The 17,000-nt window shown below is 53.9% G+C and overlaps 1 protein-coding gene across 5 annotated transcripts in view; it reads left to right on the top strand.

The window, feature by feature from the left end:
• Positions 1–17,000, top strand: part of ADAMTS10 (ADAM metallopeptidase with thrombospondin type 1 motif 10) — a 76,800-nt gene that overhangs the window by 56,975 nt on the left and 2,825 nt on the right. For all 5 annotated transcript variants that reach the window (XM_084498612.1, XM_084498608.1, XM_084498609.1 and 2 more), the window contains 12 exons: positions 1,056–1,163; positions 6,127–6,272; positions 6,707–6,770; positions 7,616–7,718; positions 11,765–11,898; positions 12,128–12,251; positions 12,662–12,742; positions 14,084–14,247; positions 14,676–14,802; positions 15,428–15,557; positions 15,762–15,966; positions 16,193–16,369. In XM_084498612.1, the coding sequence (XP_084354738.1) occupies positions 1,056–1,163; positions 6,127–6,272; positions 6,707–6,770; positions 7,616–7,718; positions 11,765–11,898; positions 12,128–12,251; positions 12,662–12,742; positions 14,084–14,247; positions 14,676–14,802; positions 15,428–15,557; positions 15,762–15,966; positions 16,193–16,369 (1,563 nt within the window). The remainder of the gene's footprint in view (positions 1–1,055; positions 1,164–6,126; positions 6,273–6,706; positions 6,771–7,615; positions 7,719–11,764; positions 11,899–12,127; positions 12,252–12,661; positions 12,743–14,083; positions 14,248–14,675; positions 14,803–15,427; positions 15,558–15,761; positions 15,967–16,192; positions 16,370–17,000) is intronic.

Below are 17,000 nucleotides of genomic sequence, written 5' to 3'. Positions count from 1 at the left end.
CCCAGGGAGCTGGAGCACATGAGCGACAACTGGGACTGCTTGGGCTCTGCTCTCATGGCTCAATGTTATTTATTGACAATGCAAATCTGTTTAATACCTTCAAATATAACCAAAGTCACAGCAAGCTGCTCTCTCTGTAAAGCAGGAAGTTTTCCAAAGTCTTATTTCAGTAAGATAAGATCAGGGTGTTGGTCAGGCTTGAAACTCAGCTCTGCTTTTTAGCTGCTCCTTTGCAGTCTGCAGGACTTGAAGTCCACTCTGGCCCATTTAGTGGCAAAGCAGGTTCAAAGGACGTGGACTTTCTAGTTTAGCAGCTGTGATGAATTTTCAGAGTCTCAGACATGGACCTAATATTTGGGTGGGTTTTGAATTGACTAATAGACGAACTGGAGCAGCCATGGGAAGTTTTTTATCTGCTTGTGCTCCAAGAGGTCAGGATGGTACAGAGCTCAGGATCTGCATCTCAGGAAACCTCTGTGAAGAAGGTCTGGAGTCCCCAGCCCTTTTCACTCCGTGGACCCAGCTGCACCCAGGACCTAACAGAGACAGCAAGCTGAAATGCCCACTTCTGGAGCTGCTCAGGGGCTAGTGCAGTACCTGGCATTGTTCTTACTATCCTGAAAGCAGCCATGAATCTTCCAGATGGGTCTTCCTTTTAGCACTGTTAGGCTGGCTGGAGAGTACAAGAACACAAGGTGATCTAACCCTGACTAGCAGTGCGCTCCTGAAGCAGGAGATGGCAGATGTGACATTAAGCCATCTGTGCCGTGCTCGCATTCCCCAGGAGCCCCAGCTTCCCTCAGAGGCAGATCTGAATCCACCTGGCAGAGGGATGCTCAGGACAGGCACTGCAGACGGGCCCTTGTGCTCAGCCTCCAGAGTGAAGACCCAGTAAAGGAAATGTCCCTGAGCCCTGGAGAGGGGACTCGCTGCCCCAGGGTGCTGCTGTCCCAGCCTTGCAGCCTCAGCACGGGTGAATCCTAACCTTGGCTCTGTGTCTTTGTCTCTTTCTTCCTCCCTCTCCCTCTCTTCCCCCAAAATCTCTCTCTTTGCAGGAAGTCTGCAGTGAGTTATGGTGTCTGAGTAAAAGCAACCGCTGCATAACCAACAGCATCCCTGCTGCAGAGGGGACCATATGCCAAACCAACACCATTGAAAAGGGGGTAAGGATGCCTGGGGCACCGTGGCGAGTTGACAGTGGTTGAATCTCTCGTCCAGCAATAACTGTGATTATTGTTTGCATTGATGAGCATGGAGCTGATTCAAGAGCGCCCGCCAGACTGTCCTCCCCCTGGCTTCAAGAGCCTGCAGGAACCCCCACCCTCCCCAGCAATGCACAGAGAGCTTGGGTGTGCCAGGGACAGCCAGCACCCCTAATCACACTCAAATATTGCTAGAAATACAGTATATGAAGTCCCTTCTCCAGTCAGCTGCTCGGTCTCACCTGGGAGGTACAGTGATGCAGTGTCATGCAATGGCAAATGCTTTAGGCAAGTGTTTTGTTTTCAGGTCTGCTGGGGCCTCATGGGTGTCCCGAGAAGAGTGATTTTGCCTCAGATTCCTCAGAATGGTTGGTAGTTTAGTAACATGTTTTATATCTAGTTGTGAAATGGGAATGACAAGGTCGAGTCCCTTTGGGTTAGGATCGGCAGGGACAACAAGGCTAGTGTCCTGGTCGGGGTCTGGTATAGACCGCCGAACCAGGATGAGGAGACAGATGAGGAGTTCTACAGGCAGCTGACAGAAGTTGCAAAATCGTCAGCTCTTGTACTCGTGGGGGACTTCAACTTCCCTGACATATCCTGGAAGCACAACACAGCCCTGAGAAAGCAGTCTAGGAGGTTTCTGGAGAGCGTGGAAGACAGCTTCTTGACGCAGCTGGTTAGTGAACCTACCAGGGGTGGTGCCCCGCTAGACCTTCTCTTCACAAACAGAGAAGGACTGGTGGAGGATGTGATTGTCGGGAGCTGTCTTGGGCAGAGTGACCACGAAATGGTGGAGTTCACTATTCTTGGCGAGGCCAGGAAGGGGACCAGTAAAACCGCTGTATTGGACTTTCAGAGGGCTGACTTTGAGCTGCTCAGGACACTAGTTGGTGGAGTCCCTTGGGAGGCGGTTCTGAAGGGCAGAGGGGTCCAGGAAGGCTGGGCGCTCTTCAAGAGGGAAATCTTAATGGCGCAGGAACGGTCTGTCCCCACGTGCCCAAAGACGAGCTGGCGGGGAAGAAGACCAGCCTGGCTCAACAGAGAATTGTGGCTTGATCTTAGGAGAAAAAAGAGGGTTTATAATCTTTGGAAAAGTGGGCAGGCCACTAGGGAGGACTTTAAGGAGGTAGCGAGGCTGTGCAGGGACAAAATTAGGAAGGCCAAAGCTCATCTGGAGCTCAATCTGGCTACTGCCGTTAAAGATAACAAAAAACGTTTCTATAAATACATCAACACAAAAAGGAGGACTAAGGAGAATCTCCATCCTTTAGTGGATGCGGGGGGAAACTTAGTTACAAGAGATGAGGAAAAGGCAGAGGTGCTCAATGCCTTCTTTGCCTCAGTCTTTAGCGGCAATACCAGTTGTTCTCTGGATACTCAGTACCCTGAGCTGGTGGAAGGGGATGGGGAGCAGGATGTGGCCCTCACTATCCATGAAGAACTGGTTGGTGACCTGCTACTGCACTTAGATGTGCACAAGTCGATGGGGCCGGATGGGATCCACCCAAGGGTACTGAGAGAACTGGCAGAGGAGCTGGCCAAGCCACTGTCCATCATTTATCAGCAGTCCCAGTTGACTGGCGGCTAGCAAACGTGACGCCCATCTACAAGAAGGGCCGGAGGGCAGACCCGGGAAACTACAGGCCTGTCAGTTTGACCTCAGTGCCAGGGAAGCTCATGGAGCAGATCCTCCTGAGAGTCATCATGCAGCACTTGCAGGGCAAGCAGGCAATCAGGCCCAGTCAGCATGGGTTTATGAAAGGCAGATCCTGCTTGACGAACCTGATCTCCTTCTGTGACAAAGTGACGTGCTGGGTGGATGAGGGAAAGGCTGTGGATGTGGTCTACCTTGACTTCAGCAAGGCTTTTGACACCGTCTCCCACAGCATTCTCCTCAAGAAACTGGCTGCTCTTGGCTTGGACTGACGCACGCTTCGTTGGGTTAGAAACTGGCTGGATAGCCGGGCCCAAAGAGTCGTGGTAAATGGAGCCAAGTCCAGTTGGAGGCCAGTCACTAGTGGCGTCCCCCAGGGCTCGGTGCTGGGGCCGGTCCTCTTTAATATCTTCATCGATGATCTGGACGAGGGCATTGAGTGTACCCTCAAAGTTTGCAGATGACACCAAGTTAGGTGCGTGTGTCGATCTGCTTGAGGGTAGGAAAGCTCTGCAGGAGGATCTGGATAGGCTGGACCGATGGGCTGAGGTCAACTGCATGAAGTTCAACAAGGCCAAGTGCCGGGTCCTGCACCTGGGGTGCAATAACCCCAAGCAGAGCTACAGACTGGGAGAGGAATGGTTGGAGAGCTGCCAGGCAGAGAAGGACCTGGGAGTGATGGTGGATAGTCGGCTGAATATGAGCCAGCAGTGTGCTCAGGTGGCCAAGAAGGCCAACGGCATCCTGGCTTGTATCAGGAACAGTGTGACCAGCAGGGCTAGGGAAGTGATTGAGTACAGTGACCCTGTACTCGGCTCTGGTGAGGCCGCACCTCGAGTACTGTGTTCAGTTTTGGGCCCCTTGCTACAAGAAGGACATGGAGGTGCTTGAGCGGGTCCAGAGAAGGGCGACGAAGCTGGTGAGGGGCCTTGAGAACAAGTCCTACGAGGAGCGGCTGAGGGAGCTGGGCTTGTTCAGCCCAGAGAGAAGAGGAGGCTCAGGGGCGACCTTATCGCTCTCTACAGGTACCTCAAGGGAGGCTGTAGCGTGGTGGGGGTTGGTTTGTTCTCCCACGTGCCTGGTGACAGGACGAGGGGGAATGGGCTTAAGTTGAGCCAGGGGAGTTTTAGGTTAGATGTTAGGAAGAACTTCTTTACTGAAAGGGTTGTGAGGCATTGGAACAGGCTGCCCAGGGAAGTGGTGGAATCACCATCCCTGGAAGTCTTCAAAAGACGTTTAGATGTAGAGCTTAGGGATATGGTTTAGTGGGGACTGTTAGTGTTAGGTCAGAGGTTGGACTCGATGATCTTGAGGTCTCTTCCAACCTAGAAATTCTGTGATTCTGTGAAAAACTAAGGCTAGGTATCGTTAGACCTTCATTTTTCACACTCAGTTGAGAGAGGAAGGTGGGATTTTTCATGGCCATGTATTTTGAAATAGTTTTGACTTGAAAATCTTTCATCTCTCTTTCCCTGTAGCTCCAACTCCCACTTGCACCAGCGCAGAGTGAGTGTGAAACTATTAAAACAAAGTATTAATGACTCACAGTGCCTGTGCAAGCTGTAAATAATAATTGGGACAATGGAGAATCAGGGTTGGGACATTCACCATAAAATGGACATATGTTTTTCCACTAGAGGAAAAACTAATTCCCAAGAAATTCAAGAAAAAAATTAAAATCCTTAAGAAGATGGAGAAGTTTGTGTGCAGGAAAGCAGATGGCTTTGACAAATGCATTATTCTTTGCAAACAGTTGGCTTAGTTCTACTGGAAATTCAGTCGAAGGGGATTAGACAGCTCCTGGGGCTGAACATCCCTGCTGCTTGAGATTCACCGTATACAATGGCAATTTTTTCTCCTAGTGATTTTTAACTAGCTTTCCCCTCTTTCAAATATCTATTTTTACCCCCACGTACTCGTTTTCTAACCAGGGTTCCTCAGAAGTCCTAGGATAAGTGAAGTGAAAGTATTCAGAGCACCCAGAACTCAGAATCTATTCCCATTGAAGATAGGGAATCAGTTTGAACCCCCAGTTACCATCCAGTGCTTCAGTTTATCCTTTTGTATTAATTCATGTTTCAGAAGTGGTTTTATTTGCATGGCTAATGTAACTAAATACACTTTTGCTTTAAGTCTCTGCACCTTTGCCAGCAGGAGCTGCTGGCTGGTGGCTCCTGTGGAGCCGCTCCATGTGCCCACCTGCCCGCTGAGCCCTCAGACCTCATCTGTGGCTGGAGCAGCTCTGAGCTCTGCCTTGGCATCCCCCATTTTAGCTGAGGAGAACGGAGGGAAGGAATAGGTTGCAGAAAACAATCAAGTTATGCAAAATTAAAGGAGAGATAGGATGAGTTTGTGGTACTCAGACAGAAGGTTCCTGGTCTTGCTGGGTCCTTCCCTGACAAATGTCCTTTGTTTTGGATTTCTTTACTCTTTCTTGGTGTGCCCCGAGACCTATCTGGTCTTGCATGTCTTTGTGCTCACTGCAGGAGAGAGAGCTGGGGCAGAGCTGATCGCTGATGCTTTTGGAGGTTGTGGGGTCTGCAGACTACCAGGCTCTGCTTGCAGAACCAGCAGTCCCTGCACCTGTAGCCTAGGGCTGCAGCCAGGCCATCAGCAGGGACCCCAGAAGGGCCATACCTGCTGAGCATCTCTGCACAGCATTACACCTTTGGAAGCGCGCGGCTGTACAAGCGGGTCGCCAGCTGGGCGTCCTGGGAGGCCCTGGTTTATTTTTCTCTGCCGACTGCACTACCCGTGGAGAGCCTGGCTTGAAAGGAGTCGGAGAGGCTGTGCCAGTAGCTCCAGGGTGGGTTATCAGGCCCTGGAAAGAGCACACAGCAGTTTCTTCCTTCCTGGGATTATCTTGGCCCCCAAGGCATGGTGTCCGGCATCATGCCCAGAGAACGGCAGCGGGTCTGGCAATGTCCTTCTCCTTGCATCACTGTTGACTCCAGGGGGTGCAGGATCTGTTCTAGGTCCAAGAGAAATATTTCAGAAGCAAGTTTGCATGAGCATCCCTGCTAACCCCAAGTATGCAGCGCATACATGTGGTGACGCTGTAACTCAGACAAGAAGGTGCCCAGGGAGAGGCTGGTGCCCTCTGCAGCAACAAACTTGGCTCCAAGGCCAGTGCAGCTCAGAGTTCAGATTTTGAGGGATCATCAGATGGGAGCCCTGAACAGCCTCCCACGCCCAATGGAGGCCAGGAAGCTATCTAGGAGTAGGAGAACGTGTGCTCAGGGTCTTTGAAGCTCTGTCTCTCCCCAGTGGTGCTACAAGAGGGAATGTGTGCCCTTCGGCACCCGACCAGAAGGCGTGGATGGTGCCTGGGGAGCCTGGTCATCCTGGGGAGAGTGCAGCAGGACGTGTGGTGGAGGCGTATCATCATCCATTCGCCACTGCGACAGCCCGCGGTAGGTGTATGTTGATGCAGCTTTGTTGGTGCAGCCCTGCCTTGTCCTGGCTCTGTGGCACCACTGCTCAGGTCGATGGGGAAGATGGCACCCAAAAGCCCTGCGCCCAGTTTCAGTGTAGACTGGGGAGGACTGAGTTTGCTGAGTCTCAGCTCCTGTGTGTAAATTTCAGCTCTACCCATGTGCTGCTTTCAAAGACAGCTTGTTACTGTCACATTTGGCAGTGGGTCTGCAGTGACAGACCCAAAGCTGCTCGGACAGTTCTATTGCACACTTGAAGCTGAGCGTGTGGATTTCTCCAGGCAGGACTGTTCCTTGCAACAGAGCAGGGAGGGAAAAGCCATGGTGTTCCCACAGGGTTGGAGCAGCCAACTTCTACTAGCACTGACTCACTCTCCTGAGCTGCTTTTCTCCTCTCATCCTTGATTTGTCAGGCCCACGATCGGAGGCAAGTACTGCCTGGGAGAGCGGAAGCGCTACCGGTCCTGTAACACCGACGTGAGTACCATCAGGATTGCAGAGAGGAGCAGCAGGGGGTGAGAAGGCCTTTGGGAGCCCTGTGCCACAGCAGGGAGGTAGCAATAAGCTCCTTCCATGGCTGTGGGGTGTTAGGTGCTGCTGTGGGACCCAGGAACAAGGCTGTGGGGCTGGGTGGGGACAAGCTGTGCTGTGTTGGCAGCGATGCCAAGGTGGGAAAAGCTGAGCAGGACGGTGCATGCCTGCTGAGTACCGCCTTCAGAGGGCAGGTGGGTGGTATGGACCTGCAGGGCTTCAGCATCAAAAAGGGGCCCCAAAAGATAACACGGAAAACACGGAGAGATTGGAGGCTTCCAGCACCTACAGAACAGCGGTTGCTTTGTGCTCTGAGTGCAAGCCCAGTGGGGTGAGAGCCGCTGATGAAAGACTGTTAATAACACCAGGTTTCCCAGGGGCGGGGCTTCCTCCTCAAGGGGAGGAAGGAGAAATACCTGTGCTGCAAGGAAGCATAATTAAGCTTTGGACCTGGGAAATGATAGCTTTAATGTCCATGGGCTGTTAGCAAGGAAAATAGGTGCCTCCATAATGCATCTAGCTTTTAAACGACTGCTTGCAAGAGCAAGCATTGCATCTGCAGACAGGCCAGCTGGGAGCCAACAGTTCATGCCATTAGTCTTCAAATAGTGTTTAGCTTTATGAGGAGGTTGCTCCTGCCATACTACAGCACTGACCTGTTGTCAGAGCTGGTGTCCATCTCCTTGAAGGGCTGGTGGTAGTCACTGCTGGGAGCCCTGTAGCAGCTCCTGCCCTAGCAGATAAGGCAGCTGCTCTCACCAACATGCTAATCTCTGGCTCTGTGGCTGCAGGACTGCCCGCCGGGCTCCCAGGACTTCCGAGAGCTGCAGTGCGCTGAGTTTGATAATGTCCCTTTCCGAGGGAAGTACTACACCTGGAAGACATACCGGGGAGGTGAGTGCTGCAGGGTCTGGTGCTGCACAGAGCTGGGCCAGAGTCATGCGGGCCTTTGACTTCCCTGCTCTCTGCAGGGACAAGTCTGGTGGTCCAAGTGGTCTGGTGGGCAGCTAGTCACTCTGTGGGTCCAGGTCCTGCAGGCTGTGTCCCTGTGGTGTATTGCCTTCCCTTCACACGACTGCAGATTGACAGGCTTCTCTTCCAGTGCAGGGCCATGGCTGTCCTGCTGTGCCCCTGCCCTTTATCACTCAGCTCTGTGCAATTTGCTCTTTAACTTCTTTGTTCTGCCAGAACCAATTCCAGCAGTGTTGGAGATGTTTAGCTTCTTTCCTGGAGTCTGACTAGTTCTTAATTATTGAGTGAGCAAACACAAAAACAAGAAAAGTGAGTTGTTAAAGCAATGCAAAGTGCCGCTGTGTTTTGTCCAGGGCTCTTTTCCCTGGTAGTGTCTGGTATCCAGTGGGGGAGGAAAGGGGCAGCCAGGTAAAGCTTCAGCTTCCAAACGAGCGGAGGGGATCTGAACTGGGGGATCCTGCAGAGAGCAGTGCTCCCCTCTTCCGAGGTCAGTCCTTGTGTGTCCTGCAAAGCGTCTAGCAAGGAGAGGGGGCGGGAGGAGGCCTCTGTGGCCGAAATCTCTTAATAATGAGAAAGAACAGTGCGTCTCCTTCATGTAGTTAATGAACTTGACTGGGGAAATCCTTCACAGCTGTGTAAATAAGCACACCTCCCAGTGGGGCTCCTGCAGCCGGAGCAGATGTGCTAAGGCTGCAGGGGATGGATCAATAAAAATGTAATAAAATTGCAAAGCAGTAAGTCACACAAAGACCCCAATGGATGCCAAGGTGGAAGATAACCCCGCAGGCTGGATATGCCCTTGCTTGGACCTCTCTCATCCCCAGTGGTCTGAGTACCAGCCTGAGCCCAGGGGACAGCTGGACAGTTGCATGTTGGCCTTTGTATTTGAATCTGGTGGTGACTGATTTCTGCTTTGGCTCTCAAATAAGCCCCTTCCTCTCCCTGCTTCCTCTCCTATAAAATAAGGTGATGAAATCTGTCCTCTTCTCAGGAGGCTGTGAGTGTGTCCACGTCTAGAAGGGATCTGGGAGTTCCCTGTGTCAGCTATCCAGATTGGCTTTGCCTAAGGGTCATGAGGGAATATGTTATTTGGCACTGAAACTTCACTTATTTGGTGTCAAAGGGTATCAGTGTCTTTCCCTGCAGTGTCAAGGGGGGAAACTGAAGCACTAGGCAGGAAAGTGATGTGTCCCCATTCACACAAGTAAAGGGGCTGGAAGTGGCAGCTCCTCAGACTGGTCGGGTGTGGGGGGGGTGTCAAGTGCCAGCTCCCAGCTTTCATAGAGATGTGCCCTGACCCCCACCTGTCTCTCAGACCCCTGTCAGCATTAGCAGCATCAGCTTTTGGTGTGGGCTGTCCACGCTGGGCCCTCAGGTCAGCTGGGACTGTGGCAGCATTAAAGGATCAACACTGTCACCCTTCCCAACAGATTTATTTGCCCAAGTCTGAGTGATATGGCAGGACTTTGCAGCACGGGCACTCATCTGCCTTCCAGCTGGTAGTGACTGTGCTCTGCAGGTTGCTTTTGAGCCTGTGTCCCCATGCCAGGAGACGTTCACCACTCTGGCTGGGCCTCTTCCCCCGCTGAGCTTGGCCACTACCTTCAGTGCTGCACCCTCCAGCCACCCCATCGCCAAAAGGCACGGCAGTGCGAGGGTGCCCGCGCCATACACCACCCATCAGAGCCATCAGACGCCAGCCCCACAGCGATGTCCCTTGCTAGATGGGAAACCTCCCAACCACACAGCACCCACACCCTGCAGCTGGGAGGGGAGGAGGGCACCAGTCCCACGGTGAATTTGGGAAGGGATGAAGCCACCACTGGAAGCCTGGCGCCAGCTGCCGGGTCACTGGCACGCTGAGGTTGGGTTTTGTGTGGGGCCAGTACGGCATGTTTTCCTGGCGGTGATTTATAACGGCCCTGGAGCCCAGACCCCAGGAGCGAAAGACAGCCCCAGTGAGAAGTGCTGAGCTCAGCCTTTCGGAGCCCAGCAGTCAGCAGATACCTTGTGGAATGCAGCTTTAATTGTTTGTTTATTTTGTTTTATTCGCTTAGTTATTCATTTTGCTCTTGGCAGATGCAAGAGCCAAGGGAGAGAGAAATGGCTCATGGGGCTGGGAGAGGGATAGGGAGGAGCAGGGGCTTGCAGAAAACAGGAGATTGCTCATTATAAATTGTAACACACTTTAATTCTTCTATGGGACAGGGCAGGCAGGAGGAACAAAACATCCTCTGAGGCACGGCGTAGCAGGTAGACAGTACCTGCAGCAGACCTGGCTCTTACTGACCTCACACTGCTCATCCCAAAACCAAGGAGCACACTGAGAAGTGCCCAGGGGTTTCACCTACCTGGGGGCAGCAGGCTGGGATTTGTACAGAGCTTGTGGCAGATCATGTGCTGCTCAGGGCAGTATGGTTGGGTCTGCAGCTTTTTCCTCAGTTGCCAGTGAATTTGTAACTTTTGCTGGGCACACTGAGGAGGTCCCAGTCACTTTCTGGAAGTAGGCTCTTCTTCCGTGGGGCACCCACCTCTGCACAGATAGTTCAGGCACTGCAGAGCCTGCGCATCCACTGCTGAACGCCTGCAGAGGCTTGTGCTGAGGACCAGCTTGTGCTCTGTGGATGCTACGGGTGTGTGGATCGTGTTGTTAACCCTGCCACTGATGTTTTACACCTGAGGCCTGGCAGGGCAGACCTGGGGCACAGGCATGCCATGGCAGATGGCCGTGAGTTCTCAGGGCCATGCCTGCTGCGCTGTCCCTCTTGGTGGCTCTGGTGCTCCCTCGGAGGCAGGAGAGAGCCCAGGGTGCTGCAGAGTGTTTGGCTCTCCAGAAGAAGGGTTGATGTACCTTTTCCAGGGGCTTGCCCAGGCATCCTGCTTGACAGCATGCCTCCAAGCAGCTGAATTCCCCTCTCATGTCTCCTCCTGTTCCTCCCTCCCCCAGCTTCACTCTTCTTCCTTCCCCCTAGCTGCATTCGGGTGCTCCCAGGCACAGCTGGGCCACCCTTCCCCTCCATCTGCCCTTTGATGTGCAATAACGACTTGCAGATTTTTAAGATTTCGGTTGCTACAATTTAGGGGCTTCCCAGCTCTGGGAGGCAGCTTGTGTCTGCAGCCAGTGCCTGCAGGAGCAAACTGCCAGGACTTGCTCTCTGCCAGGGTCCTGCAGGCTGTTGGAGCTCCTTGGGCTGTTCACTAAAATCCAATGACAGCAGAGAGGAAACTGCTGTGCTCAGGTCTCTCCTTCCAGTTTCCTTCCTCCATAACCAGTCCTGTTTCCAAGCACCGTAAGCAAATATCCAGATACCCAGCTTTTTTGTTCTTTAGCTGGTGCTTTGGCAAAGGCTGCTATGAAGCAGGTATTTCAGCTGTAACTTGAGCATCCTTCCCCTTCCTCCTCATACTTCTGTCACCTTCTCTGCTGTGAATGGCTCAGTTCCCACCAGTTCTGGACAGAAAGAAATGCTTTCTCTGGCTGTGTTGTGTAGTGGTTGAGAAACTGGACTGGAACTAAGGAGACAGTTCAGTTCTAGCTTTTGGCCTGATCTTAGACAAGTTGCTTTAGAACTGCTGCCTCAATTTCCCTGCCTGTAAAGTGAGCACGAGTGCCACAACAGCCTTCGTAAGGTGCCAGGTGGCCCAGGAGTGACTGATACCACGTAAGAGCAGGTCAGATTGTTTCATTCCCCGTCACATAGTTCCCCAGGATGTGCAGAAAGGACAGCGTCTCACCATGTGTCAGCATCTGGTTCAAGGGTCATGCCTTGGTGCTGATCACTATGAAGATGTCTTGGTATCTCCATGAGCCCCTCCTCATGGTGGGGACGTCCTCCTGGTCACCTGGAGCTGAGCAGCCAGGCCAGGTGCAGGATGAGCCTATGGGGAGACCGAGGGCAAGGTCTGTCTCTCCACATCCTTTCTCTTTCTCCTCGGTGGCATCATTTAAACCTCCACCTCTTTCCTAGGGGGTGTGAAAGCCTGTTCCCTCAACTGCTTGGCTGAGGGCTTCAACTTCTACACGGAGAGAGCCGCAGCTGTGGTGGATGGGACGCCGTGCCGGCAGGACTCCAATGACATCTGTGTCAATGGGGAGTGCAAGGTGCAGCCGGGCTTCGGGATGGGCTTGAGGCAAGGGCAGAGCCAGTGTGGGTAGAGGTAGCGTGGGCATGCCTCTGCTCTGCATGTGTCTGCAGACCGGGGCATGCCAGGGCAATGGAGGGGAGTGAAACAGAGCCCAGGGAGTTCCCTGCTCCTGGGACACTGCAGCTGGGGTGTGGGAGGACAGGGCCCCACCAGGTTCACTAATTGCCCGCTGCTCCTTCTTCCAGCATGTGGGCTGTGACCGTGTCCTGGGCTCTGATGTGAAGGAGGACAAGTGCCGTGTGTGCGGGGGAGATGGCAGTTCCTGCGAGACCGTCGAGGGCATCTTCAACCAGTCCCTGCCAGAGGGAGGTAGGGAGCAGCAGCCCTGCCAGCACAACCAGTGTCACCCATCCTGGGGCCCCTCCTCACTAGGGGCATCTTGGCTTCAGTGCTTCTAGGGACACATGGAACAGGCAGGGACATCCCAGGGAACCAGCCCAAAGGGTAGGACCAGGCTGAAAGCAGGGAGCATATCACCCTTTGCTGACCAAGCCATGTCCCAGCCACCACTGGCACAAAGTGTCAAATTCCTGCCCTCCTCCCCATTCTGTTTAGTTTTGATGGGTGGCTAAACAAACACCTTGTCACTGCCAGTACCTTGTTTAATGTTTTAACCCACATGTCACGGGATGGCACGTACCCCCATCTAGTGCAGAATGGGGTTGACGGTGGGCTCAGAGGCTCAACATCTCTTTTCATCACCTCATGATATATCGCAGGTTACGAGGAGGTGATCCAGATTCCCAAGGGTTCCGTCCACATTGACATCCGGGAGCTGAACCTCTCCATCAACTACCTAGGTGAGAAGGGGTTGAAATCCCAGACAGAGACTGCTTGGCCTGCCCTTTGCCCTGCTGTTGGCAGGGTATGAGAAAGGCCCAGAACAGAAAACCTCCTATTCAGCAAGGGATGGGGCTAGGGAGTCCCAGCATGGTGTGGGGTCAGAGGAGGGCAACAGGGTATGCTGGCAGGGCCGCCTGTGGTACACACAGCCCCATCTCACCATGGCTTTGCCTCTGTCCTGCACTTACTGTTCAGCAGCGTAACCCTGAGCAAACCTCACACCCCGCTGTTCCTGGCACTGCCTGTTGTTCCTTGGCATTCCCCCCTCCGCCAGCATGTTGGGCTGGGGATTAAAAATAGACCTGCTCACATTTTCCTTGGGCTCAATTTTCCAGCCAGACTCTGGCTCACTGTTTTTCTAACGGGCTTTTTTTCGTTCCTCGTCTTCCCTTTCTGTCGTCTGTGTGATGGGCAGCCATTGCGGAGGGGTGGGCAGGGAGCTTGCTCGGGTGCCTCTGCGGCAACTCTCCAGGATCAGGAGCCAGTGGGAGGTGGCAGCAAGGCTGTCCTGGCAGTGTTCCTCCAGGCTGGCCCTTTCTGCTGTGTTTGGGGATGCTCTGGATAAACTGGGGATTCCTCGTGGCTGTCCGAGTTGGATTTCTGTGTACTGGAGGCACAGCTCAAGCTCGTGGCTCTTTCTACTGCTGCCACCAGTGTCTCCCATTGCAGGAGCTGTCCCTGTACTCCAGGTGGGACGGGAAGGTGCATCTTCCATCCTCATCAGTCCCAAACACCCTCCCTGCCCCAGAGCATCATGGCAGTGCCAGCCAGATGTGGACGCTGCTGGTGGCGCAGCACAAGCAGGGCAAGCGTGGGAATGGGAGTGGGAGCGGGTGAGAGCAAGAGTCGATCTCCCTCTAGTGACTCCCATCAGCAACCGCAGCCAGGCAGCTGAGGACCAGCCTTTTCCAATAGCCCCAGCAGCCAAGATCCAGTTTGCACAGCTGGATTTGAGCCTGGCTTTGTGGCCACCAGCTCGTCGTGCTGCCAGGTGTCCCCACTGCCGCAGGTGGCACAGCTCCCTGAAGCATCATCCTTCCGCAAGGTGGTGACAGGGAGGCTGAGACCAAGGGGATGAGTGCATTGGTCCCCTCTCTGCTTGTGACTTTCTGCATGATTTTGACTCAGGCATCTGTTTTCTTTGCCCCACCTATTCCTGCCCTGTTAAATGAGGCCAAGGATATTTCCCCTCCCACATAACAGGGCTTTAAGCCCAGAAGATGAGAAGCCTGTGGCCAACACTGGACATGGGCACATGTTCAGCCTTTCTGCTGACCCTTCCTCCCCTGTCCTGGCAGCGCTGAGAGGGGAGGGTGGCGAATACTACATCAACGGGAAGCTCTCCATCGACCCGCCACGACGCTTCGACATCGCAGGCACCACATTCCACTACAGGAGGTCCCCAGACGAGCCTGAGTCCCTGGAGGCCTTGGGACCCACCAACGTCACCCTCTTTGTCATGGTTGGTAACAGCACATTTCTGCATGCTCCCACCAGGCCTTGCCTGGGCTAGAGACGCCTTGTGGTGACTGCATGGGAATTAGAGCTAACCAGCCTCTGTCCTCACTGCCCAGAGTAAAAGGGGCATGGAGATCAGAGGTAAATTGCCCTAAATTCCTACGTCTCCCTCCCTTGATTTGCCAGGCTTTGGAACAGTTCATTCTGTAAGCGCACAGGGGCTTGTCCTTTGATCATGTCACCTTCATGGCTGCACCATTGTCACCACTGGTGGCTCTCATGTCAGTGCTAAAGGGAATGGAAAGGGGAGGGGAGAGATTTCAGCTGCCCTGCGTTTCACAGAAAGCACTGGGGTCATGGGACACCATCCATGCAGTCTCAGCCATGCTGCACTCAGTGGCACTGATCCCTCGGCCATGCATTTCACTGCAGGTCCTCGTGCGGACAGAGCTGCAGGGGATCCGGTACAAGTTCAATGCACCGATCAGCAGGGATGCCTCCAACCAGTACTCCTGGCACTACACCCCATGGACCAAATGCTCAGTGCTGTGTGCAGGAGGTGAGGTTTGACTGCATGTCAGCTGGGGAGGGATGCAGGAGGGATGTTTCCCTGGATCCCATGGGCTGTTACAAGGGTTAGCACCATTTCTCATGGCTCTTGGAGAGCCTGGCTGCAAGAGACTGAGCCAGCATTTAGAAGGAGAGAGAGAGGCAGTTTGAAAGGCCTAATTTCCTGTCTGATTGGAACTGAAAGGCATTAGTTTCCTGTCTAAAACTAAGGGCCCTGACCTGCTCTTGTTCTAGGCCTCAGCTGAGGCTGATGTTTCCATCTCTTCTGCTGGCTGTTCCCCCCAGGGCTGCCTGGAAAGCCTCACAAGACAAAGGTTAGGTCGGGTTTTTTTTTTGAGGGTGAGATCCCAGGAACCCTTTGATCCTCTGCAGGCCCTGCTGAGCCCTCCCCTGGCTGGTGAGCCTTCATGCCACCCAGCCCTCTCAGAGACGTTAGAGGCCAAGGAGGCCTTGGTTGTGAATAGAGAAGCAGGTTCATGCCTGACAAGGTGCAGTGACAAGTGGCAGCGCTGTCATGTGCTTGTGCAGGAGCAGAGCCATGGGTTTTATACCTGCAGCCTAGCTCAGCACCAGCCTCAGGCTTGCTCCACCCCCTTGCTTCTTTTTCTCGGCAGGCAGCCAGATCCAGTCCGTCGTATGCAGGAAACTCTCCGATAGCTTAACTGTCTCCAACCATTTCTGCAACTCTGAAACCAAAATGCCAGAGCGGCAGAGGCCATGCAACACCGAGCCATGCCCCCCAGCGTGAGTACCACAGCTTGGAGCAGGTGGAGGGAGTGTGGGGAGAAGATATGGTGTGGAAGAGGGTGTAATTCCCCCTCTGCCAGTCTCAAGTCAAGAGTCCCCTGCTACAGTCCATAGGGGTGACACTGTCTGGGGCAGCTCTACTGGTGTTGCATTTGTCTCCCTCGTGTCCCTTGCAAGCTTTGCTTTTCTCCCTGTCCCCAGCTGGGTGATTGGGAACTGGTCCGAATGTAGCCGAAGCTGCAACGAGGGTGTCCGCACGCGCAGTGTCTTCTGCAAGCGTAAGATCTCTCCCACTGAGGAGAAGACTTTGGATGATGCCTCCTGCACCCAGCCACGGCCAAAGATGCTTGAGCCTTGCAATAACCAGACATGCCCTCCAGAGTGGGTTGCCCTGGACTGGTCCGAGGTACGTGCTCATCTGCTGCCCTCATCTCTGAGGATGCTGGTCTGTGGAACAGTGTCAGGCACTAGGACAGAGCACTGGTAATGTCACACACGGAGAGTGCAAGATGGGGAGGTGTCCTCTTACAGCTCAGGAGATGGGTGAGACAGGAGCCCTGGCAGGGAGAGCTGGGGACTGCCTGTCCCTGCTCTTGGCCGCGTGTCTTTGACTGCCCGTCTCCTCTCTGCAGTGCACCCCCAGCTGCGGGCCGGGTTTCCGCCACCGCATCGTGCTCTGCAAGAGCGGCGACCACAGCACAACACTGTCCACCTCCCAGTGTCCCGAGGGCTCCAAGCCCCCCACCAGCATGAGGTGCAACCTGCGGCGCTGCCCACCCCCACGATGGGTGACTGGAGAGTGGGGAGAGGTACGGACACTCTTTCCCCTGGGCTTACTGCGGGACAAGGCTCCATTGCCCAACGGCCTCAAATCCCAGTGCACACAAGTCTTTTACACACAAGGTGTTGGCTCTTGGTGGGGTGGCTGTCACTGTGTTAGCATGACGTAGGGCTGTCCCTACAGCTCCCAGCCCTGCTAGCTCTCAGCCTGCTGGAGGGATGCCCTGAACCTCATGTTTGCAGAATGTGCCATAAATTCTGATCAGCCCCTGCTGGTCAGCAGTGGCCTCTCTCCTCCAGCCTCATCCGCTGATGGAGGCTGAGAACTGCAGCTGCTCTGCAGCAAAAAAGGTAAATACAGGTTTAAAAAAAAAAAAAAAAAAAAGTAAAGGGGCCAGGTGCTGTCCCTACAGAGCACTTGGACCTTTACTTTTTCTGGAAACCTGCCTGACTTCCCTACGCTCCCTTAGATCTAGGACTTCAAACCTCTCTGCTGCCCAACAAGCAGGGGTGTCCTGCCAGGACAGTGGGGCTGGACGGGTGCCCACCCCCTCAGTCACAACATAGGGACTATACAACATCTGGTGGGGATGGAGGGAGCCCGGGGAAGGCTCCATGATCCCAGGTCATGGAGAGCCATTGCTCCATTGGCACATGGAC

Source organism: Aythya ferina (genome assembly GCF_964211825.1).
Source record: "Aythya ferina genome assembly, chromosome: 26".
NCBI classification, from domain to species: Eukaryota; Metazoa; Chordata; class Aves; order Anseriformes; family Anatidae; genus Aythya; species Aythya ferina.
The sequence above is the reverse complement of the archived record's forward strand: the minus strand, read 5'-3'. Positions and strand labels throughout refer to the sequence as shown.